The 26,801-nt window shown below is 40.3% G+C and overlaps 1 protein-coding gene across 1 annotated transcript; it reads right to left on the bottom strand.

Annotated features, from left to right (window-relative positions):
* Positions 1–21,737: 21,737 nt before the first annotated feature.
* On the bottom strand, positions 21,738–23,704 carry LOC103186723 (neuropeptides B and W receptor 1). The gene is made up of 2 exons (XM_007905925.2): positions 23,642–23,704; positions 21,738–22,775 (listed from the first exon to the last, which is right to left on the bottom strand). Exon 2 carries the CDS (start codon positions 22,746–22,748, stop codon positions 21,753–21,755), a length of 996 nt encoding a protein of 331 aa, XP_007904116.2. The 5' UTR covers positions 22,749–22,775; positions 23,642–23,704; the 3' UTR covers positions 21,738–21,752.
* Between the last annotated feature and the right edge of the window lie 3,097 nt (positions 23,705–26,801).

Genomic DNA, 26,801 nt, shown 5'->3' with positions numbered 1-26,801 from the left:
TGTAGCACAACAAGTGTCAACCTAGACTATCTAGTTCCAAGATCCCAACATGAGAATTGAACCCACAACTTTCTGACTCAGACACGAGTGCTAACTGTACCAGACTGATACATGTAGTTAGTTGATCACTTTTCGTGTAAAATCTCTGACCCTAGATCTTAAGAATTCCTTTGGAAGCTGAATAGCTTGCAATAAGCAACAGTAGAATGCAATAAAATCAATTAATTTCTTTGTTAATGTCATCTTTAAGAGTATTCTTTAATTTCTATGCAAAATAAAATATATGTTTGACATTTCTACACTTGTACTGAATTTGTTCATATGATAATTTAGAATTTTTTATGCAAAGAAAACTCACCCATTCTGCATTGTACTTAATATTAAAGCATAGTCCTGCATTTCACATTTTCAACACGTTTTCTGAAAAGCAGCAAGTCAATATATTTGTATAACGACAATGATCTCAAAAGTGAGGATTCTCTTGTTTTATTGGCTCTATGCTCCCTCTGCTGGAAACGTGCATATTGTTCTTGAATAGGAATATACATTCCTGTTTTTGCTGCTTTTATCGGGAATGTTATTTTAGACCATTTCTTCATGTAATCTCTTCCCATTTTTGTCTCTACCCTATCCTCTTGTGGAAACCATTCCCTTGGGGATGTCAGTAAAACCATCCAGCAATACTAGGTCAATCGTTAACAGTGACTTACATTTACATTGCACTTTCATGCAAAAGAATAAAATATGAGATTAATCAGAAATTAGGTGAATGTTGTTATGGAGGGAAACATGACAGCAATTTGTGCCAGCAGCAATCTACAAATGTGGATTCATGTGAATAACTCATGTGAATAACAAATTGCATTGATATAGCACCTTTCGTGTTAGGAGGACTTCCCAATGCAGTATCCCCCAGTAATATAATGGAATGTTAGCCGAGCCTATGACATAAAGTTCTTGACGATGTTGGATTTGAACCAACAACCTTCTGATTCACAAGTGAGTATGCAGAGTGTTTAGGAAGGGCGGAGAGAGAGGAAATGTACAAATCTTAAAGTGAAATCCTGTAATTTTTGAAACAAACTGAAAATCACAGTTATCACAGTGACTTCTAGTTTGCCAATGACATATCATAGACCTTAATATCTGAGTTGCTGCGCTTAGAGGCAAACTATTTTTGGGGGCGTCAGCCAGGTGTCTGACACATAAGGAAACCCATCACCATGCTTAAGAGTATCCAAACCAAGAATTCCATGCATCGCACCTGCACATGGAAGTTCCAGAGATAAACTGTTGAAAGAATACACCCTCTCTCCCTGGAGGGCGCTGTCTTGCAAACGTTCCTGCTGCTTGTTCAGCTAGGACCAGGGCTTTGGCTCGCGGGGTTAACAGGAGCTGAGCGGGAGGATTCGCTGCCCTCAGTAACTGGCCAATTAAAACTAATTTCAAAACAATTTTTTCCCTCTCCAACCCCTTTCCCTGCGCTTACAGCATATTAAACGTGGAATATGTATTCAGTTTATGTATCCATGGTATCAACATTTTGTTTTATTGTAACTCTTTGTTGGATGATTGCCTTGGAAAAAGAATTGTCTTTTTTTTCATTCCTGCTTCAATCCTATTGAAGAGCAAGCTTACGTGTGAAGGCAATTGTGTCCAAACTCTGCTCGGAGCTCTGTTCAAAAATTATATAGAAACATTCAATATAATTCTGAATTGGGAAAAAATGTGAATTTGAACAGTTTCTGTTTTTTTTTCCCCCTGTTCAGATCAAGTCAGTTTAGGAGCTGAATCTAGTTCAGGTTATTATGAATTGAGAGGGTCTTGTGTGAAGTTATCATTTCACTGAATCACAACTGGTATCTGAAGAAATAAGAATTGTGCTTTACTGCTGGTGTTTATTTCCCAAACCAATTATTTTATAGCACGAGGCTTGCAACAGAGAATTATGAGCACTTGACAATAGATCAAATGACTTGAAATATGCTTGTGTTTGCACAACAATGCTGGCACCATGAAATGGGGCTCAACGCTGAAAAGAAATATCCCCCAAAGATTCTGATATACACACAAGACAACTTACAATTAATAAAAATCTGTGATTACAGATATTATGGAATACTAATAGAAACTAGATGTAACCCACAGAGCCTTGGTTTCTGTGCATCAACTGAAACCTTGATAATGATAAAATTCCTGAATTGAATTATTTCCTATGCCAATTGGACACTTATGGGACTGAAGTGATGTTTCTTCTAGCAATAAAGCAATGAGGAGTGGAAAGTTAGATTTATATATGCTGTTCCCAGGAAAGCAGGTTCTGAACATGTGTAATCTAAATAGCTGGTGATAGTTTTATTGGACACTAATTTCAAGGAATCTGGAACTGAGATAAGCACCTGAGTAGAGTTCCCAGAATGTCGGCTGCTGGGCTCATCAGGGATTTACTAGTTATGAATCCAGAAATTTCACCTAGTAGTTATAGCTTGCAAAAAGACTATTTGGTTTTAAAATTTAAGATTGCACAGAATTGTAGAAAGCACTTAAATTCACTCGTAATTTGGACACCAGTTTTTGGGGGGAATTGAAGAAAACTGGCTCCAAAATTGAGACTAATAGTTTTAATAGTTTTCCACAATTTTCTCCCGTCTATTATAAATGTTGTTAAAGAGCTGGTGAGTGACTGAAGTTTCATTACATTGTAAAATGGGTCCCTGAAAATTCTCTATTATCTATTTTAAAGGATAATTTCTGAGTGGATTTGAATTGCACAGCACTGTGATCTTCATGATAAAACAGTAATTTCTGCTGCATGAAGGTCAAACAATTATTTTGCCTTTGCTCTTGCTCACCTGTTAGTTCAACAGCTCACGTATTGGAATGAAATATTTGATAAATGTTTTATGTTACATACAATACAATACAAAATTTCATTTTTATAACAGATTCAAGGTCTGAAATTCCACATGGTCTCAGTCGTCAGTAAGAGCAGTTAGTGTTAAATCGCAAGAGCACAGATTTATGCAAAATTCTAGAATTCAGTCTCAATTTGGGAGCCGTTTTTCTACAGTTGCTACAAATTCAGTCTAGGTTTAAAAAATTTCCCACAATTTTGCCTGATCTTATACTTTTAAAACAGCATGGTCTTACAGGCTAAGACTGGGTGGAATTTTAGGCTTCAATCAATGGATTAATTATCACACTGAACTTGTTATGAAACATTACATTTATCCACCCATTAATGAACCTGAGCTGAAGATTTGGGCCCCAAGAAATCAAATCCAGGGACCAATAATCCCTACAGTGTCAAGGGCTGACACAGTGCTCCTGAAAAATAATATTAGTCACCCAGTCTCAGTTTTTTTTTACTATTAGCCTTGAAGAATCTCCCCAATCTCAAAGGTGCTGATTAAAGAAATGATTTCCTGGAGCTTTATCACTTGTGTCCATATTGAGAGTGTCCAAGAACTGATCATAATTCACTTTTATTTTTACTTCCTATTGGGGTAAATACAGTCAGACTCCAAGTCAGTGAACAGTACCACATGTGTCCTGGACAACCAGTTGGATTTGTTACTATTGGTTAGAAATATTGGAGTGAAAAATGTGACATTTTTACAGAAGATTTACAGCAGATTTACAGAATGTGTTGCAGCATCTACTATTACATCTGTTATTATCTGATATTTGACCAAGCTTCCAGTCACCTCCCTCTGAGCACTCCTATCTCATGCCTCCACGCTGTGAAGTGCTTTGGGATGTTTTCCTATGTGAAAGGCTTTATATAAGGTCAAATTGTTAAGGAACATTGCATTTTCCCAATTGTTCTTAAAGACTGTTTCTGAACCCTTCCCACTGATTTTGTTACTCCAGAGAAGCTGAACGAGGCAATGCAGAGGAGAGCAAAAGGATAAAATGATTGAGGAATGAACTATGAGCAACAATTGGACAACAAAGATTCTTCAGACCTGAGAGAAAATTACTCAGAAGGCACCTTATACAGGTGTATAAAATGTTCACACTCAACTGGTTTAAAAAGCAGCTTGATGCTGTGATGGAATCTTAGGCAAGTTTCCTTACTCCACATGCCTTTGTTTACCTAGCAGTAAGTAGGAATCCAGTTGCTAGTCAATTGGCGGTTTGCTTTACCGGACATAATAAAACCTTAAATAAATAGAAATATTAATTTGGTCCTTCAATCTGTGACTGTTTGTGGGACACCGTTGTGTGCAATTGGCTGCCGTGTTTTGCCCACAAAATACAGTCAATTCAATTTACAGTATATTCTGTGATGTGCTTTGAGAGTCTCGAAGATGTAATAAGGGCTGTATCAAATGCAAGGTTTATTATTATATTATGATATATTCCAAGGTAATCTTGGAGGCCAAGGACAACCCCAGGCTTCTCTGCTCCACTACCAACCGGCGCCTCTCACGTCTCCCCCATCCTTTCCTCCAACTGCGAGGAGATGCTGGATTTCCTTAAGACCAAAATCGAGGGGATCCGTTCATCTGCCACCGCCCTCCCAACCACCAACCCCTCTCCATCTCTCCCTACACTCCGGCCCCTACCCATCCCTCCCTCCACACTCTGCAGTTCGTGTCCTCTCTCACACCAGGCTCTGTGACCCCATTCATACCGGCCCTCGCCCAGCTCCACTGGCTCCCCATCCCTCAGAGGATCGAGTTCAAAATTCTTGTACTCACCTTCAAAGCCCTCCATAGTCTTGCCTTCTCCTACCTGCTAACCTCTTATCAACCTGACCGCTCCCTCCGCTCAGTAGGCTCCGGCCTGCTCCATGTCCCGCGGCGAGCCGGCCCCACCATCAGCGGTCGTGCCTTCAGTCTCTCTGCCCCCACCCTCTGGAACTCCATCTCACATTCCCTTGGCCTTGCTCCATCCCTTGCCTCCTCCAAGGTACACCTCAAGGCTCTCTTCTTCGACCCGTGCTTTTGGCCACCCTCCTACCCTCTCTGCCCTCCACCCTCCCTAATCCCAACCCCCCCTCTCTGCTTGGGTCCTAATCCCTGACTGTTCAAAGCCTTGGGACATCCTCCCGACGTGAAGGGTGCTTTACAAATGTATTTTTGTATTGTATTACATTATAGTAGGATAAGATTTCTGGAGGGATATGATCAGGTGGGCTGAAGGGCCTTCTTCATCGAATCCAATCCTGATCTTGTGATCTTGTGGTTGGGCTCAAAGGCTTAAGCACTACCTTGGTTGTTCCTAATTGCCGAGCTCAGTATTCAATGGAATCATTTCTTAACTCACTGAGGACCCTGAAAGCACCAGCTATGATCAGAGACCGCTGGCAGGAATCCAAGATAGTGACCTGAATATCTTGAAACCATTTGTTGGTGCAAGTTAATGAGGTACCACAGCTGTCAAACCTAAAACAATGGAACATTTCAACTCACAAGGTAACCAGAAATTAGAGCAGAATGGTTTAAAGAAATTTTCTGGAAAAATAAATCCTTGCTGTGCAAAATGAAAGGTTTTCAGCTTGATTGGGTGATGTAAAATCTTACCATGTGTTAAATATAGAATCGCATTGGTAAGTAAATACTATATAAATTGCTGCTTTGTTTCAATGTACAAATTATAACTTATAATGTAACCCTAAACTGATGTGGCACCACAGACAAATGTAATCAACATTGATTTTGTTATATAAAGTGATATTCCTTCTGTGGTCACAAGGTGTCAGAGTGGTTCTGTCTATAATTTCCTGTGTACCTTGCAGCTGATGTCCTAAAAAAGCAAAACCTTACCACTTAATTTGGAGTCCTGTAGCTCAGTGGTTAGAGCACTCGCTTTGCAAGTGAGAGACCTGAGTTCAATTCCAGGCAGAGGGCGAAACCTTGGGCAAGTTTCCTTACTCCACACAGAGCCTAATAATAATCCCTCCAAAACCGAAAAAAAACAATAATAAATTGGTCATTTTCAATCTACGACTGTTTGTGGGACATTGCTGTGCGTAATTGGCTGCCGCGTTCGCCCACAAATATACAGTCAATTCACTTTACAGTGTGTTCTGTGAAGCGCTTTGGGACGTCCTCCCGACGTGAAAAGCGCTATATCAAATGCAAGGATTAGTTTTATTAACAATCACTTAACAAAGAGTTTGTAACCTACACTTGTGTTCACAGGATCACATTAATGATGATGGAGGATTTGCTGGTTTCCAGTTCCCCCATCATTTTTTTAAAAAAAACATTACAATTTAAAATGTTTTGCATTTCACTAAGAACTTTAATGATAATTAAAGGAGAAGTCAGTCGCACTACCACTGAAGAGTCAATACTGTGGGATCCTGAGCTACCAGTGAGGTATCACAGCAGGAGTCAGCAATGCCTTCACCAGGATTCCTCTATTCCTGGCTGTGCCGTCAGGGAGAAGCACTGAGCAAAAGCTTAATAAGATCTAATGTGCAGATTATAAAATTATAAAGGAACATGTTGTGTTTACGCTCAGCTACATTTGTGCAGCAGTCTCCTCAGCCCCTGACAAAGCAATATTGGGAAATAGATATTCCATTGCTAAGGTTTAATGTCGCTAAAAGTGCCCGACATCCAGGTGAGTCACAGTTTGGACCAGCTAATCATTGCCCACCCTCCCTGTTGAGTGACAGCCAAGATAACTGAATACCACCCAAATTTCACCCACAAAACACACAGTCAAATTTTACTTGACTGCCACTTTACGGTATATCCTGTGAAACTCTTTAAGATGTCTCAATGAAGTGATAAGGTGCTATATCAAATGCAAAAAATGCAAAGATTATCTTGCCCTCCTGTTTAAGACTCATCAATATTTTTATACCCGTGGAGGTTTTATGCTGAATCCATACCCCCATGCCTCGGCACACCCATCTTACCTGAAACTCCCAAGGTCTTTTCAAATGGAATAAACATTCTAACAACAGAAAAATATATGCAATTGAACCAAAAGTGTCTCTGGAGACCTGCAGCAAACGGAATACTTTTCACTGGCTGAGCAGTAGGAAATCTAATCTAAAAGGGTTACGAATTACATCAAATGCAATGCTTTGTGCATTACACTGACCCTGGACAGAAAGTGTACTCTTTCCCCTGACAGAAGGACAGAATAGCCTCACCTATATCACTTAACATAGAGCTTATGCTCCCAAGCGACACAGAACTGCCACTATCTGAACACTACTTCAAATTAGAAAAGACATCTCTCCACTTGCTAATGAGGGGATCATGTTCCATGGGGATTGAATCCTGCCACTAAGATAAGGGTCCTACTTGAAGCTGACAGCTTAGAAAGCGATTTTTCCTTTTCATTATGCCCTGAAGGTAGCTCACCTACCCCATTACTCAATGATTCTTTCCGATGTCAGACACGCTTTTGGATCAAATAACCAGTGAGAGAAAAATGAGCTTACCAAGCAAGTAAATAATCTATTTATAATAATTATGCTGAAGAAAATTAAATCAAATGAATCTTTTAAATTTAAAATTGCTTTACTCATTGGCATGTATGTATTCTTGCTCAGATTTTTATTTGCCTGCTTGCATATTGTACACCCTACACTAGAATTCACAAGAACTCAAAATAGGTTTGACTGATGAAGGGATTTTCAGCTCCCTCCGATGTCTGTCTTGAATATCAAAGTTAATGTCAAAGATCTGGAGCTCACATGACATGTGCTGGCTGTTCGTCAGCATAATTTTTAGTGAACTTCCTTGCTACAAACCTCAAGAAGAAGTTAATTCAGAGGATTATAATTATCCAGTTTTCAATTCCCTTTGGATTTTTGTAGTTTAATCTTTCTTCCTCACTAACCTCTAACTGCTACAATATTGGAAGAGATTTTTGGTATTTTCTTTGGCATCTGCTGCAATTATTGAAAAAAATTATTGCATCCAGGCACCTTGGGAAGTCCTCCCGACGTGAAAGGAGCTCTATAAATGCAATTTTGTTGTTGCTGTCGTTTTGTTGTTATTGCTTGGCTCCCTCAATTCTTATTTGGTTGAGCATTCTGATATTTGGTTGTTGCCACTAATGACAGAATATACTGTAAAATGTATACTTTGTGGGCGAAACGCAGCAGCCAATTGCTCACAGCAATTGTCCCTCATGGATTGAGTGACCAAATTTTTAAAAATATTGTGACAGGATTATTACCCCTGGAAAGCAATCTGTCAATCGACTAACAAATGCGTTCCTACTTACTGCTAGGTAAACAGAGGTGCATAGATTAAGGAAACTTGCTGAAGGTTTCGTTCTGCCTGGGAAGCAAACATGGGTCATCTCATTTGCAAGGCGAGTGCTCTAATTAATATGCTACAGGACTCCTTAATTCAGGGTCTACCCTATCTTATCCTAGCTCAATCTTCCTGAGGTTTCTACCTTCTTTCATGCACGATACCTTTCCTTCTAGGTAGTGTGCTAAGGTACTTGTGAGAGTAGGAAGGGTCTCAGTACTTAGGCTTTCATGAAAGCGAGCAGATTAATTGGTTATTCTCCAAATCCAGATCAAGGTCAGGTATTTCTCACTCTAAATTTCATGCAAATCTTCGCCAACAAGTTACAGTCGCTACACTTTATATTTTTAGGGAATCTGATGTAAAATGCAGGACCTCTAACTGAATTCCTTAAAAAGGAAATAGATTGCAAGGAGCAGATATTGTATGACATTAACGTGGTTATGTCCTTGCAACCTGAACAGTTAAAAGTTGCCACTAATTAAAAGTTAAAAGTGACAATTGTTTGCATATGCATTTGTTTCTTAAGTAAAGTAGAACTAATAATAATTATATAAAAGTAGAACTGTAAATGACTGATCCATTAAAATGACAAATGTTTTTTTGAGGGGTGGGTTATTCTAGCATGTGAAAGCACTGGCAGCATGGTTACAATTGTACAAATACCATTATGCGTGAATTAGAAAGAATATGGTGTATAGCAATGTGACATTCACTCCACATATCAGTTGCTTCTTTCTTAAAGCAAAGGAAGCTGTGAGATGTCCTTGGTATATCCTCTTGCTCCATTCTCACATACATATTGAACCACTCAATATTACAAGGTAATAATTCTTTAATTCATTCAGAGATTTGTGATGAGAAGATATTGCAGTAATAGTCACCAACATTCCCCCAGATTAATTGTTTGTGGGATATTGCTGTGCACAAAATGTCAAGTTTGTCTACAAAATACAGTCACTGCACTTTACAATAAATCCTGTGAAGCAATTTGGCCCAATGTGAAACATTCTATGTCAAATCTAAGAATTATTTTATTTTGCTGTTTAATTAACGGTAAAGAAATTCTTCCTGATGTTCATCCTCAAATTGCCCTTTGCAACCTTAGACCTGCGTCCTTTCATTTTATTGTGTTTACTGGGTTTACTGTCTCAATCCTATTTAAAATCTTGTATACTTCTGAGATCCCCTTCGAGGCAATTCCTTTCAAGACTGAAGAGGCCTAGTTAATCATTGCTCATAGCCCTTTCCTCTAACAATGTGGATCATCCTCACTGCCCTGCCTATTGTATCTGGGAGACTAATGTTGTGCCGACTAGAACTGTAAGCAGTATTCCAGGTGCGGGCTAACCAGAGCAATATACAACCTGAGTATGAATTCTTGGGATCTGAACTCAACTGATTTGGCAATATATGGCAATTATTTATGTATTTATATATATATATACACACATATATATATATTTATTATTATAGTCCAGCATCCTTTTTGCCTTGTTTATTGGTGCCTCACTGTTTTGGCATTGTGAACGGGGAGTCAACTAATACTCCTAGATCTCTTTCAGCTTCGCCTTTGGTAAGTTCTATCCCATCCAAGAAATACATGTGAATCCTACTCTTACTTCCTACAACAACTTGCCTTTATATATCGCCCTTCATGCAGGATATAGTGTCTCAGAGCGATGCAGTTCCTTGCATTTATCCGTTTTAAACATCATTTTTCAGCCATGTGAGTACGCCATCAAGTTCTCTTCGCAGGATCTTTGCTGCCTTCTCTGATTCCACAGTCCCCACCTAACTTCCCATCTCAAATCTTTCCCTCTTTCTCTCTGTTCACTGATCCCTGTAATCTTCATGAAACACATCAAGATGTTCATTCTACGTAAAAGCTGATTTCTAAGTGCAAATTATTATCACACGTTCTTGCAGTGATGACACACAGCCACAGCTCAGCACTGAATAAGATAAATGTTGATGAATTTTAAAATTCTGGGTTATTTAGATAATTAAACATAATTCACAAAGAACAAAATAATTTCCATTATCGCTTGAGTGAGCACTTAGAACAGAAATGAGAGCCGGCTGAGCGGAGGGAAAGGGTGGGTTGTTAGGGGGTTAGGAGGTCGCAGAGGTAGGGTGAGGTGAGGCCATGGAGGGCTTTATAATAATAATAATAATCCTTGCATTTGATATAGCACTTTTCACGTCGGGAGGACGTCCCAAAGCGCTTCACAGAACACACTGTAAAGTGAATTGACTGTATTTTTTGTGGGAGAACGCGGCAGCCAATTGCGCACAGCAATGTCCCACAAACAGTCGTAGATTGAAAATGACCAATTTATTATTGTTTTTGGTTTTGGAGGGATTATCATTAGGCGTGGGGAGTAAGGAAACTTGCCCAAGGTTTAGTCCTGCCTGGAATTGAACTCAGGTCTCTCGCTTGCAAAGCAAGTGCTCTAACCACTGAGCTACAGGACTCCGTTTGTTTGTATGTGAGGACCAGGATCTTGAACTGGATCCTCTGAAGGATAGGGAGCCAGTGGAGTCAAGCGAGAGTGGGGGAGATGGGGTCACAGAGTTTGGTGCGGGAGAGGACATGGGCTGCAAAGTTCTGGATGATCTGCAGCCTGTGGAGGGAGGAGTTGGGAAGACCGACAAGTAGGGCATTTGCATAGTCGAGCCTGGAGGTGATGAAGGCATGAACAAGAGTTTCAGCGGCCTGATGTATGACGTAGTGGCAGAGTCGGGCAATGTTACGGAGGTGAAGGAAGGCAGAGCAGGTCATGGCTTGAATGTGGGGGAGAAAAGACAGTTGAGGCTCGAACAAGACACTTACGTTCCTGACTGACTTGGTGAGTTGTAGTGTGCAACCATGGAGGTTGATGTTGCCAGAGCCTGAGGTGCTGAGGCACTGGCGCGAGCCAATCAGGAGGGCCTCAGTCTTGTTCACATTCAACTGTAGGAAATTTGCCCTCATCCAGGACTTGATGTCCGACAGTCTGTCAGGACAGCAGTGTCCTGGAGTTGAGGGTGGAGGCAGAAAGATAGAGTTGGGTGTGTTATCCACATACATGTGGAAGTTGACCCCATGTCTGCGGAGGATGTCACCAAGGGGGAGCATGTAGATATTAAAGAGGAGAGGGCCAAGGACAGAGCCCTGGGGGATGCCAGATGTGACAGTGCGGGGGCTGGAGGAGAAATTGTTAGAGGCAACGAAGTGGAGACGGTGAGAGTGATAGGAATTGAACCAGGCAAAGGCAGATCCGTGAAGATTGAGTAAAGCGGAGAAGCGGTGTATGAGGATGGAGTGGTCAACAGTGTCAAAGGCAGCAGAGAGGTCGAGGAGGACAAGGAGGCAGAGTGTTCAGAGAGAACATAAAATCGAGAAAAGAGAAAATCTAAATAAAAAGGTTAAGGGTGATGCCACAATGATTAGTAAATTTACCGACCTTGGCAAGCTTGTGCATTTTATTCCCTCCTGGTTGGTAAATGGACTGACCAGGGTGGTGTAAATTTATAGGTTGGAGCTATCATGACCTTGCACTGCATGGTTATTGACCAGAAGGGGAATCACTTCCAGATTTTCATCTATAAAAGTGAGTAAAGTTGTAAATGTAACCTTTGCAAATCCTTTTAAAAATGTTGACTTCATTTACAGTTTAATGCAACCAGGCATCTAGTAAAGAGCGAAATCAAGGATAAACACACTGACTCCAGACTAAATAGTCTTGAGGGAACATATTACAAACGCATCTGATTTGTCCTATTATTAAATCAGTGCAGATCATTGAATAATTATTCAGATTATGCAGAAATCAACACAGATTTCATTTTGTTGCAGCTATGTGCCTTCTGTGTCTGCATCATTTTCTGTATCCATCATATTAATACAATTACACAAAGATAAATGGGATACAGAGGACATTTCTGGATGAGATTGTCCTGAACTACATTGGCATCAGGAAATCTGACAACACTTATTAGGTTTGATAAATATTTACTAAAGTAATAATATTGTGCTTTATGCACAGATACCACACAAGCATTAAGAAAGTGATTTCCCACTTTTCACAAGCTAACTTACTGTTGACATTTTGTTTATCCAGAGTATTAAATACAAGATGCAATAACACAAATTAAGCATCTTGATATCTGTAAACAAACTGTTTGCAATATTTCTTCACAGTATTTCTTTACTACTCCTTTGTGGTTACAACAGAAGATGAGTCAATGACTTTGAGGTTACGGCAATAATTCATAGTACACAGGTTTTATCTTTTAATAATAAATGAAACAAAATTAAATATAAAAAGGAAATTCTGATCTCAAAATGACATTGAGAAAGTAGGCATCAAAATGTTGCAGGTAACACTGAAAAATTAAATACTGGCCATAAATCACTGGCTTCAAGCAGGCACATAGTGAAATGCAAAAGGCAAAGGAAGTGGTAAAGCTGTACTGCTGTAAACATGACTGAGTGCTGTAGAAATGCTTCATTGCAGATGTCACCAAGTGGGGGGAACTGTGAAATCAAAGAAGGTAGTAAAAGTCTTACAAATAGTAAAGGTCTTAATAAAAATATTTGTGTATTTAGAAAAAAATTTAGATCACATCATTTCCCATCTGGCTAAGTATTTGTCAGAATGTTAATGGATAAGATCAAATTTACCAGTGCTCTACGTGAAGATGTTTTCATATAGGAAAGTCAAACATTTTGAGAAATTTTCAGAGCAAACATGTAACATTTAGTGATATCCATTCCACTCCAACCACCTTAATGTGGAGTCCTGTAGCTCAGTGGTTAGAGAACTTGCTTCGCAAGTGAGAGACCTAGGTTCGATTCCTGGCAGGGTGAAGCCTTGGGCAAGTTTTCTTACTCCACATGCCTGATAATAATCCCTCATGAAAAAAACAATAATAAATTGGTCACTTTAATCCACGACTGTCTGTTAATGTTGATACTGCTGTGTGCAATTGGCTGCTGCATTTCGCCTACAAATATACAGTCAATTCACTTTACGGTATATTCTGTGAACCGCTTTGAGACGTCTAGAAGACGTGAAATGCGTTATATCAAATGCAAGGATAATTTATTTTATATTATTACTCTATGGAAGCCATTTATCTTTCTAATTCAATTTCTCTATTTTTTTTCCTTTTCTTAATATCCTTATTTTCTAAGCAACTATTTGTCCACTTAAGCATCTCAATTAATTCTGCAGCAATGGTCTTTTGGGTCAGTGGATCCTACATTCTCGCAACTCTTTATGTGAGGAAATGGTTTGCTCTGAGTGAGATTCTAATGAAAGCAATAGATGCTGAATAGGAGCATTTTTGAACAAAATACAATTCCTTTCTTAGTCATAAAATGGTAGAAATTCCAACTGGGACCAGATTTACTCCATTAAAGTAGTAGATAGTATTTCAAAGTGAGCAAATTTAGAAAATTGTTGCATTCAGTTTTGAAGCTTTTTTTAAAAAGTTTTTTGAAACTTTTTTTATCAAAACTTACAGAAAACCAGTTTCAACATTAAAGATTGTGTTTAAGAATTTGCCAAATTTTGCACACTGTGAAATGCAACTTTAATAGTTACTATGCCCCTAACCTCTGGAACTCCCTGCCTCTATCCCTCTGACTCAACCCCCCCCCCCCCTTTATCTATCTTTAAATCCCTCTTTAAGACTTGTCACTTCAACTGCACCTATAGTCATCTCACCCTCATCTCGCTCCCTCACTTGGTGTCCAATTGTGTGTTCAATTGGTGTTCATTTGGTGTCCAATTGTGTAACACACTAAGACATATAGGAGCATAGGAAATACTGGATGAAAAAGACCAAGGTCCATCCAATTCGCCTTCCACCATCCAGGCAGTCGCATGGACGTGTCATGTCCTAAACTATTAATATACTGTATATACTATCCTGCATAAAAGCTGTTATATAAATGCAAGTTGCTTTTGTTGTAAATCTAGACCCAGGTGAATTTTACCCCAAAGCTATCCACAATACCTATAATTTTAGCATGTTTTGATTAAAACTGTAAAGGGTTCAAGGTACAGCTATTGTGAACAGCAATAAACATAATTTAACAAGGTTTTGCAGATAGGGCTTTTGTACACATTGGGTATACATGACATTTTGTCTATATCTTGCAGCTAAGTTCTGTCAAGTGTGATTTTTCATGATTTGCAGTTGTTTTGCCTTATACAATAAGCAGTAAAAGTGACCTTTTTTATTGCATTTAATAAAAGACAGGTTACAATCTTGGGTAGGAAGCCTCAGTAAAAAAGTTATGGTTCTAGTTTATATTTGCAATGTTTGCAATTATTATTTCTTTTTCACCACTTTTATGTATGCTGCTCAATCATCTTCTGCAGCAAGTTAGCTCTTTGCTCACTCATACATTATAACTAGTCAACCGTCTGATAAAATGGACAAGCACGTACCATCCCTTTTAAGACCTATCTGGCATGGCTTGTAAAGGAACTGAATGGCACATAGGTCTCAACCTGAAATCTCATTGAAAATAAACCTCACTGCAGAAAATTAGACATATGGAGCAAACTCGTGGTTCAAATTCAAATCTCCTCCCCACCCCGGGTGCCAAAAGAGAACTGTAAAATGCTTTGAGACAGTGTCTTGATGTGAAAGGCGCTATATAAATGTAGATTTGTATTATATTACAAATTGGGATATTCATTAAGTGACACACATTAATTAACTGGCTGTCCTATGCAAAGAACTAAGGTAACTGTCACCCCCCAACGCCCCTTTCGAGTAATGCCATGGGATCTTTAAAGTTCACCTGAAAAGGCAGATGGAGCCTTGGTTTAACTTCTCATCCACTCCAACAATGCAGCACTCACCTAGCATTGTGCTGGATTGTCAGCCGAGACTGTGAGCAAAAAGTACTGATGTAGATATTTCAACCTGAGAAAGTGCTGCAAACTGAGCTAAGCTAACACCTGATGGTTACCTGAACATTTCCAGGGATGAAGAAATTTGAAAGAGAATAATTAGCAAAGAAGAAAAATGACAGTGTCCTGTAAATAGTCCATGTTTAGAACATCAGATCAACTGTTTTTCTCTAGTTCAAGTTATATAGTCCTATTTACTGCTTACTTTTGATCCTCCTTAATCCAATTTTCTGAATGTCTGGATTCATTTCAGAAATCCATCATTTACTTTGCTTTCTCTCTTCTACTGCTGAGTTTTGTCTGATGTCTGACAAGCTTCTTTTTCTTACCTTCATTACTTTCTCACGAATATAGCCTGAACAATTTATTTTCTCCTTTCATTACACCCCTCAAAATAGCCTGTTTTATTTGTACCTTTGGCTTGTGAGCAATAGAACACTTTCTGGCAAAACCGAAGTCTTTGTCGTGTTTGTCAGAGGCTTAGACAAAAGAACTTAGAGAAATTACTTGAGGAATGTGGGCATTTTTAATTCACCAGCTGGACAAAAATCTAAACCTGGCTTGGAATGACCTGAATTTTCTTTCATTCAAAATAGCCTTGGTATAATTGGTTGTGCAATATACAATCAGTTTCTTTTAACTGAAGGAAAGCTGGCAAATTTTATCTGTATATCTATTTAAATTGTTCATCGCTTTTGCTCTTGAGCAAAACACCAAATCCAATGACTTAATGACTTGCGCTGGAACCACACTAAGGTTGCTACAACAAAATCAACAACAATAATTTGCATTTATATTGCACCTTTCACATAGGATAACAACTAAGAGTGCTTCACGGTGGTGGGGTTGCATACCAAGATAAGGTAAAGGGGGGGGGAGAAGAAACCATAAGCATGGTCAATTAGGTAGGTTTCATGATGGGATTGATAGACAGGTAAAGAAGGTGGATATAAGCAGAAAGTTCCAGAGGTTAGAGGCATAGTGACTGAAGGCTTGATCACCAATGGGTTGCGCTTATGGGGCCAGCGATGAATAGCAGCGAAATGGGTGTGTAGAGGTGTGGGGTACAAGTAGATCAGAAAGGTAGGGAGATGCAATGGCCTTTATACTTGTTTGTGAAGGTGAAGACCCAGAAGCCAATCCATTTGAGAACAGGAACCAGTGGAGCCTAGCGAGGATTGGGGTGGTGGTTGTGCAGAGTTTGATATTGGTGAAGATTTGGGTGAAGGAGTTTTGTATTGGTTGGACATTGTAGGTGGTGGTATCGGGCTGATCAATGAGGAGTGCATTTGAGAAACCTGGGCAGGAGGTGAATAATGGTTTCAGCATCATTTGGTGTGAGGGGGATGGAGGTAGGCAATATGGCGGAGGTAGAGGGAAGCAGTCTTGATCAAAGACTGAATCTAGTGTAGGAAGGATGGTTGAGAATGGAATCAGATGCCAGGTTATCTGCCCCTCCCCTACGCAAACTCCCTGCTTGTCGACCTCTCTGCCCCGACCATCTGGAAGTCCATCCCACTGTTCCTCCACCTCGCCTCCTCCCTTCCTCTTTCAAGAACCACCTCAAGACCCTTCGGTCACCCTCCTAACCCTACCCTCCCCGTCCTCTACCCCTTGATCCTTGACTGTTCCGCACCTTGGGATGTCCTCCTGACGTGAAAGATGCTATACAAGTGTAATTTGTTGCTGTTGTTCTCCTTTGCTCAGCATCTGATTCCGTCACTGTGACACTCTTTGAGACATCATCCCACCTGAAGAGCTCTATATAAATGCAAGTTGTTATCACAAAACTCTACATTTCTGTAAAAATAGTAATAGAGGAATTTAATATCCTTAGTTCCTAACAGCAAAAGAGAATAAAGAGAAAACAATTGATACATTAATATATTAGATTTATAAGTGGCAAATATTGCTATGATTAGGATTGTTGGCTTCACATAATATGCAATTTGCAAAAAAAGAACCTGCAGTGTTTATCTTGTGGTATGTGAATAATGTGAATTGTTATTTCATCATCATTTAATAATAATAATAATCCTTGTATTTGATATAGCGCTTTTCACGTCGGGAGGACATCCCAAAGCGCTTCACAGAACACACTGTAAAGTGAATTGACCGTATATTTGTGGGCGAACGCGGCAGCCAATTGCGCACAGCAATGTCCCACAAACAGTCGTAGATTGAAAATGACCAATTTATTATTGGTTTTTTTTGGAGGGATTATTATTAGGCATTTGTCTGAACTTTGGGGTATAAAAGAACTAAACAAATATTAAGAGGTTGGACACCGTGGGATACCTTTGGGACATCGTTAGACACAGTTGGACACTGTGAGATACTGGATCCCATGGGAATGTGAGTTTGTGGCTAAACAATTAGCCAAAGGATTATTGGTGTGTTGGTGTCCCCAGCCTGCTGTGAATCACCTTCTGCAGTTGTAAGCATGAAACTTGTAACTGTTTAATAACCATCTTTTGATTAATAAATTAACCCTTTGATTTATCCATTGCCTCTGTACTATCTTACCTCAGGGTTGTACCACTTAAAAACCCTACATCTCAAGCCCCCACTATCCTCATATCAAATGCCAAGTGCAAAGATGTCCTAGACTTCTTCACCTCAAAAATTGAAAACAACCACTTGGGCTGCATCGTCCTTCCCCCCCATGTCCCCTCTCATCCCACCCAGACCATCCACACCGCTTTCTCCCTCCGCTACAGCTCCTGCGACTCCCCCCTCCTTACACTCCTTTGCCCCGATTTCTCCCTCCTCCCTCTCCAACCAATAACCCGGATGAAGTTCACCACCTGTTGCCTCGACCCCCTCCCCACCCAGCTGCTGGTCACTCAACTTCCCGTTCTCTCCCCCCTGCTGGCCAACACGGTCAACCAGTTTCTCTCCTCAACTCTGTTCCACTCCTTCTGAAAAAAACCACCCGCTATCCCACTAATCTCGTACATTACCATCCCATCTCCAAACTACCCTTCCTTGCTAAAGACTTGGAACGCATTGTTGCAGGTCAACTTCAGTCACACCTCTCCCTCTACTCCCTCCTCGAGCCCCTGCAGTCTGGTTTTCACACTGCCCACAGCACAGAGACAGCGCTTGTCAAAGTCACAAACGACATTCTCTCTATCTGTGACCAGGGCTCCCTCTGCGTCCTCGTCCTCCTGGATCTCTCTGCCCCGTTCGACACAGTCGACCATGCTAACCTTCTCCACTGCCTCTCCTCCCTCATCCACCTTAGTAGGACCGCACTCGCATCGTTCGAGTCTTACTTAACCAACCGCCTCCATGTCATCTCAGCAAATTGTTTCTCTTCCCATCCCGGCCCAGTCACCTGCTGGGTACCCAGGGCTCCATTCTTGGCCCTCTTCTTTTCGTTATCTATGTGCTCCCTCTGGGTAAACTTCCACATGTATGCGGATGACAAGCAAATCTACTTTGCTTCCTCTGGTACCAACTCCAGGTTTGCCGATGTTCTATCAGCTCGTCTGGCAGACATCAGGGCCTGGATCAGTGCAAACTTCCTGCAGCTGAATATGGACAAGACAGAAGCCAAACTCTTTGGCTCCCGTCAACGTCTTCACTCCTGCGGAACTAAACTCCTCAACCTCCCTCAGACTCACCGAACCAGTGTACAATCTAGGCGTCCGGTTCGATCCCCAGCTGTCCTTCTTCCCCCACATCCGGGCCCTGACCAGGAGCACCTTCTTCCACCTCCGCCACATTGCCCGCCTCCGACCGTACCTTACCCCAAATGCAGCCGAAACCTTTGTCCATGCGTTTGTCATTTCCTGCTTGGATTACTCCAACGGTCTCTCCAGCTCCACCATTCACAAGATCCAGCTCATTCTGAACTCTGCCGCCTATATTCTGACCCGAACCAAACACTGTTACCACATCTCACGAGTTCTGGTCAGGCTCCACTGGCTCCCCATCACTGAACAGATGGACTTCAAGATTCTCACACTCATGTTCAAACCCATTCACTCTCTGGCATCTCCCTATCTCTCTGACCCCCTTATTCCCCAATCCACCACCCAGTGCCTCCGCTCGACTGGCACTGGCTTCCTGCTCGTCCCTCGCACCCTCCGCTTCACCATCAGAGGTCATGCTTTCAGCCACTACGCCCCAAAACTCTGGAACACTCTCCCTCAATCCTCCGCCTTGCTTCCTCTCTCCCCTTTTTCAAGTCCTGCCTAAAAACCTTCCTCTTCGACCGTGCTTACACCCCACCCCCCACCACAGGCTCGGAGTCAGGCTCCGCCACTGTTAAGCACTCTGAGATTCTACCCTGCGTCGATAGCACTATATAAGTGCAAGTTGTTGTGGTTGTTGTTCTTCGATTTAAAGCTCCTAAAACATTTCAAGAAAACAAACTATAGAAAGAATTTTCTGTTTATTTTGAAAAAAAGGTTACAGAGACACATTGCCGCAATGATAGGTCACTTTGAGTTACAGTATTTCAAAAGAATATAATATGCACATATTAAATATGCATCACGCTAGCTGTCTTATTAACATCAAAATGTTATGGTTGGAATGTGGTACAAATATCTTGGAATACTTACAAGCCATGTTTAAGCACTGCTCTCATAAGATATTTAGCTTTTCATAACATACAGTAGATGGCTCCAAAGAAACACGGATGAGGGTGTTACATTTCTAAGCTATTAATGACTTTAAGTTCCTGGCAAAGACTTCCGAGTGAATTATAAGGTGCTGGTTATAAGTAATTCATGAGCATATTTTGGCCACATATGTTGTGATATATATATTTTATAATATTCTAGGTCTATTAGATAATGCAGAATGTTCTTATGGGTATAAAATAGACAACCAAAGTACTGTGGCAATCACAGGCGTGATGGAGAGACCTAAAGGAAAAAGATTCCATGCGCATATAATGGCATGATTTAGAGCTCAAAATAGTTAGATCTATTGTGAAAATGATTATAGAGCAGACATGTGAATATTGTTAAAAAGGCACATATTTAGAAATATACATGAATTCACTTCTGATTGGAGGAATTCTTTCAGAAACATAAGGGAAAGAATATTCTTTGCATAATTAGAAAGATTTGGCATGGGAGCTCCAGCAAATTGTGGAGAAAGGTATTTGAAATTATATTTTTTAAAAAGTTGAGACATAGAGAGTGACTGCCCTTCTCAGCCCACATAAGCAGCTCCCTGAGCAGTGGTATTACATGGTACAGATGGTGCACCAATATTACAACAACAACAACAAGATTCCATTTATAGAGCGCCTTTCACGTCGGGAGGACGTCCCATTACTATCATTACGATACATTACTATCATGCAGTTACTATTATTATGTGCACGCCCAACACAAGCAAGGTTTATAATGGGTGGGGGGAAGACTATTCCAATATATTGCGTCACTTACCCGTTCAATGCTCATGTGTTGAATGGGTACCTATTGTACCAATTTAATCAGAGCTTATCTTGTGCTGCACAGTGCTGCCAATCTTGACTGTGTAAGGAAACATTTTCAGTTTGCTTCCCACAACTTAAGAAGTTACATTAATGGCAAGCCTTTGGGATCATTTCAAAAGGATTGTGTTATGGTTAGAAAAATAAAAGCAAACCAGGGCACCAGAAAAAAAGAATATTTCGAATAGTAGCTGTGAAATCTTCTGAAGCAAACATGAGGCTCACCAAGTGAATAAAAGTGTGGCTTAGTTGAAGTTTCCAATGTTTTCAGCAAGAACTAAGCATTTTACTTTTATTTGATTGATAATGAACGCTTTAAAATGTATTTCTGAAATAAGTAAATGTGATCAGTACTCCTATAATACTTTATAATATTTTCTACGGAAACCATTTCTCTGCTTCGTCTTTACACCTGCCGTGATCCGATCTGAAAGTTTGTATCTTATTCTTGTGCTAGATGTATTCTGGGTGAAATTGTAGTATTATTGTAGTAACAATACACCAATGTGTGCATGTTTTATATGGGTTATGCCTGGAGTCTAAACACATTGCCAATGCAGTAAAGGCTTACACACACATTTTCATATGTAACAAGCCCTCAGCAATACTAATACATGTCTATGTTTCAGATTAAGTACCAATTTAGGATATCATACACAGTTACTCTAATTTACAGAAAACTCTGTGAAGCACTCTGCGACATTTTGACTTGATAAGGCATTATATCAATGCAAAGACTATTATTATGTAATTCTATTATAATAGCATCTTGCTCTTCAAATCAGAATGGAGATTATATGTTTAAATATTTTACCATACATAATTCTCCCACAACTAATATACACCTATAATTAAAAAAAAGCTTTAATCCTGTAGTTAATTTAATTAAACCTTTTTAATTTAACAAACCAACATTTCTGTTACATATAATTTATATCCCCCAACATTTAAACTGGACGGCAGATTAAAATTATACACAACATTCAGTAATGGGGGTATATTGGTTTCACCCACAAAATACACAGTCAATCCACTTCACAATATATTCTGTGAAACGCTTTGAGACGTCTCAACGGCGCGATAAGGCGCTATATCAAATGCAAGGGTTATTATATTTTGTCTCACGCAATGACTTTAGGATCATGCTCTGCAGTCTAATAGTTTCCGAAAGCTTTTCCTGAAGCTGTCATCCAGGAAGGCATAAAGGAAGGGATTAAGACAACTGTTCGCATAGCTCAGACTGGTGATAAAGTAGGAAATTCCGATGATGAGAGTGGTCTGCTGAATTTCAGTGGTCAAGGCTACAATCGTGCTCAAGTGGTAGGGAGTCCAGCAGAAAAGGCAGACCCCTAAGATAACCAGCACCATCAATGTTACCTTCCTTTTGGCTTTGTCCAGAGCCTTGGCATTAGAGTTCAACCGCAAGTTCCTCAATCTGAGCAGCATCATGGTGTACAGAATGCAGATGGTGGAAACGGGGATGGCAAATCCCATGAGGAGAGTGTAAATGCGACTGGCTTTCCACCAGAGAATCTCAGGATGGGGGAATACATAAACACACTGCAATCTGCCCTGTTCACTGTCGATCTTGCTAAAAACAGTGAAGGGTGAAATAATGATGGTGACAAACAGCCACACACAGATACTGACTATCTTGGCGGCCCTGTAGGTGCGGTAGGACATCTTCTTTGACCTCACTGTGGCCAGGACCACTAAGTAGCGATCGATGCTCATGACGGTAAGGAAGTAAATGCTGGAGAAGGTGTTGTACTGATCGATGGAGATGATCAGTTTACACATCAGCTCCCCGAAGGGCCACTGGAGCAGAAGATAGTCAGCCACGTTGATGGGCAAAACCAAGGTGAAAAGTTCATCGGCGATGGCTAGGTTTAAGATGAACATGTTTGTCACTGTTTTCATCTTCGGGGCTCGGAGTATAACATAAATCACAGCAGTGTTGCCTGTCAAACCAACAGCACATATGACAGAATATATAATTGGAACTGCAATGTAAAAGTCTGGGTAGGGACCCGGCCCCATGAAATTGGTCCCGTTGCCCTCATCTGGGGGGCAATTGGCCTCTTGGCTGTTGCAAGACGTGTTCGGAGACATCGGATTCCAGGAAGCATTTTCCATTGCGAAACTCAAGGGCGTTGATGTCTTCTGTCGAGAGATTTGGTCACAGTGTGTAAAGCCCACACACAACTAGGACACATGCAGATCAGGGTGCTTTGCAGACCTCATTTGGTGAGGGGGAGGGGTTGGAGGGGTTGCCTTTGACAATATCAGCGCATTACAAAGGTTTTGTGGTGCACAAAAACAAGTTCTTGTTTTTAAAAAGCAAACAAAAAACGCAGAGCAAAACTCCCCAAGCAGCAGAAAAAACAGCAGATATTTCTAAGTGTTGAGCTTAAATGCAGCACTGGGCGACTTTAAGGCAACAAACACTTTGCATTGCACTCACACTGGGAAAGAAAGACAGCACTCGTTCATTCCTCTCTGTGATCCTTGGGATTCAAACAACACTCATTCCTCAGTCTCCTCCATTCACATCGTTACCATCTCCTGTCGTCTCCCAACGTGGTTTAACTTGAACCTGGACCCCCCCCCACCACCAGCCCCCTCTCTCTCTCTCTCTCTTTCTTTCTCTTTCTCTCTCTCTGTTTACCTTAACTTAGAGAGAAGTCAGTTCTCGCAACCTGTCTCAGGAGTCACCTGCAGGCGGACGTTTAACTGGAAAGACCAAGACAAATGCCATCGTTTAGCATCGAATGAGAGAGAGAGAAAGAGAGAGAGAGAGAGAGGGGGGGAGTGGGGGAATCCAGGATCAAGTCAGACCCTGTGCTGTGTGCTTTCAACATGAACAACGAAATTAAATGTCATCACGAAATGTGATGGCTTTTCAAGTTTACTGTAATTGCACATCGTCCCCCCCACAGACTGACAATATTGTCTATATACTGCACTCACTTAAACACCTTAACTATTTCATTAAAGGTTGCAATTTACGTGAAACTTCCACCTCTCACCTTGTCCCAGGCTCTGGAGGCACAGATCTCTCACCTCCACACAGGTTATAATCTGAAACTCCCAGACGCCGAGGCGATGCTGGTCTGTAATACTCTTCCTGATGATAAGGACCAGGTTTGTCCTTGTGGATCAGAGCTCAGTCTCTAAACCAATGGACGCCACCACCTTACATCACATCACAGCCACCAGAGAGATCCCAACCACTGTCCCCATTAATGTCTCCACATTCCCTCCCCCACTCAGGGACTGCTGTCTTTATGGAGAGAGAGAGAGGGAGGGAGGTAGAAAGAAAGACAGACAGAGAGAAAGGCAGACAAAAGATAGAAAGAAAGAAAGAGTTAAAGGAGCAAGTGGGGGAGAGAGAGAGGGATGCAAATGGGTAGAGAGAGGAAGTTCATTCAGTAAGGAGAGGGGAGAGATGCACTGTAGGACCCTTTTATGAGAAAATGAGTTCAATGTGGCATTGCCAAGTGATATCGCAGAATAATTACAGACTTCGCAAATATTCTGAGCTCCAAAGTGACAGGGTTGCTGGTGAGTATGACGAAGAGATATTTTTTTCCCCCCCATTGCAGCCTTTGCATTTCAGGGGATCCAGAGCACCAGCACTGAATGAGCTTCGAGTGGATAATGTGCTGTGAATTGGACGTCAATCAACAGCTGAACAATTGGCAGAGATCAGGTGAGAATCAAACAGCCTGACCTTGTCATGAGTCCTTTCAAAGTTGGAGATTCATCATCACAATCTGCGAGATGAATGCTGTACTGATTTCTATAAGAGCATTTTCAAATTTAAGCTATTGCAAAAAGAAAACCTTGCATTTTATCTAACGCCCATTTTGCTGGTTAGAGGCTCAGAGCGCTGTCCTGCAGGTATATGAATAGGTAAGAACTGCTTCATACACAGGAAGGTGAAATTGCCTTTTAGAAATCCAAGCCTCTTTACTATATAATAATAATAGTAATCCTTGTATTTGATAAAGCGCCTTATCATGACAGTGGGACACCTCAAAGCGTTTACACACAATATATTGCAAAGTGTATTGACTGTATTTTGTGGACGATATCTTATATAAGCTAATATTATAGAGCTTATATTATAGAATATTATGTCCAATAAAGTTTCTGACATGGCAGATGTGTTGTTTTGAGTAAATAATAATAATTGTTCTTGCATTCGATATCTTTCAATCCTGTGAAGCACTTTGAACCTTTTAATGATGGTTCATTTATCACATCATTGAAAAGTCTCAAAGTGCTTCACGAGATTTACCATGAAGTGTACTGACTATATATTTGTAGGCAAACATGATAGCCAATTTGCTTATAGCAGTGTCCCACAAACAATCAAGACCAATTTTATTTGTGGAATTATTGGCCAGAACATTTGAACAAATACTCTTCTCTTGTTGAATAGTGCCATGGGATCTTTAACAGCCACCTGAACAGGCATTGATGTATTAATATATTGTTATTAAGTTTGGATGAAATAAACAACCAACAATCTGTATTTTGTTCAGTCAGGTTAACTTTTTAACTGCCTTAGTAATATATATATATTTTAAATCCTCCAGTTTGTTACATTTCTTTCCCATTAAGCTCTCAAATCAGTGTGTTACATTTTCTTTCTTTATGTTGTCCACTTGCATGCAGAGCCCAGGTACTGTATTAGCAGCTGTGAAGAATACACTCAAACACTCCCTCAAAAGTGCTCATGCATCCTCTCTAATTGATTGGCAAAGACAAATCAGCTAAAAAAATAGAAGCATGCAGCGTGAATGATGTGTTTTATTTGACTAACACAGCAAATAGATAGAAACAAAAAATGCATTCAAATCTCAGCTGAAAACCTTTTCTTTAATTCATGTCTTAGATTGAAAATATTACCGTTTGGAAAGTTAGCACGAAGAACCACACAAAACAGATAAATTGTTTGGTTAGGAAAGGCAGTGGCAGTAAGAAAACAAGGTCACACCAATGGAAGAAATAGAAAATGCCTTTCAACCCACTTTTCAATCCAACTCCCATTGCTGGTTGATTTCTGGCTGTTTTTAATTTTCCTTTTTCTTTCCTAAGCCTATACCACCTTACTTGCACAATTTGAAATCAATTCCAATTCTTTTTGGAATGTTTCAGCAAAGTAATCATTTGGTGTGAGGGGAGGGGGGCAGCCTACAACAACAACTTGCATTTATATAGCACCCTTCATGGGGGGCAGTGTCTTGGGAGTGTTTAACAGTGGCGGAACCCAATGCTGAGTCAGGATTCAGATTACTCATAACCACAATATGAAATTGCTCATAATTCAGTAATCTCTCGACTCAAGACGTCTTGATCACAATTTTTTTTCATTTGCTAAATATGTTGTGTAGTTTTCCCGTCCAGGTTTTTGGACAAAATACCTCTCTAAAACCCATTGTTTTCACTGCTTTAAAGAAGTCAGATGCCTCCTTAAACTTTATTCACTCCTGTGAATATGATTCCTTCGCCTCTGAGCAGATCTATTATTCTAAAAACTGTCGCAACCATTCTTTGTTGCTCATTGAATCATTTTTTCACTTCTATATATTTTTTATAAGCTTGCACACCTGTACATAGTAGACACGTTTTTCACCAGAAATCAATAGGCGGAGATAAAGGCACTTAAAATGGTGCTTCCTGAATAAATGCTGAAGGTCACCATGCAGGCTGCAAAAACAAAGGATTTGGAGACTAAGATTCTGTAATGAGTTCCAATATTCTTATACTTTGTACCTGAATAAAATACCTTGCATGATTTGTCTGCTTCAGAAGCTGGCACTTAAAACAATAATGACAATATCGTTAAACAATAGTTTTTTTTCATTTTTTTTCATTTGCTAAATGTGTTGTGTAGTTTTCCCATCCAGGTTTTTAAACAAAATACCTCTCTGAAACCCATTGGTTTCACTGCTTTAAAGAAGTAAGATGCCTCCTTAAACTTATTCACTCCTGTGAATATGATTCCTTCACATCTGAGCAGATGTTTCAGCAAATGAATGTTTCAGCAAATGATTGTTTTGCTGAAACATTCCAAAAGAATTGGAATTGATTTCAAATTGTGCAAGTAAGGTGGTATGGGCTTAGGAAAGAAAAAGGAAAATAAACAATAATAATCACATAGCACATTTGTGATAAATT

The sequence above is a fragment of the Callorhinchus milii genome, unplaced genomic scaffold, assembly GCF_018977255.1.
Source record: "Callorhinchus milii isolate IMCB2004 unplaced genomic scaffold, IMCB_Cmil_1.0 Scaffold2, whole genome shotgun sequence".
NCBI lineage: Eukaryota > Metazoa > Chordata > Chondrichthyes > Chimaeriformes > Callorhinchidae > Callorhinchus > Callorhinchus milii.
The sequence above is the reverse complement of the archived record's forward strand: the minus strand, read 5'-3'. Positions and strand labels throughout refer to the sequence as shown.

What these genes read in the sequence shown, in the direction of transcription:
- LOC103186723 (XM_007905925.2), bottom strand. Translation starts at nt 22,748, where the DNA reads ATGGAAAATGCTTCCTGGAATCCGATGTCTCCGAACACGTCTTGCAAC.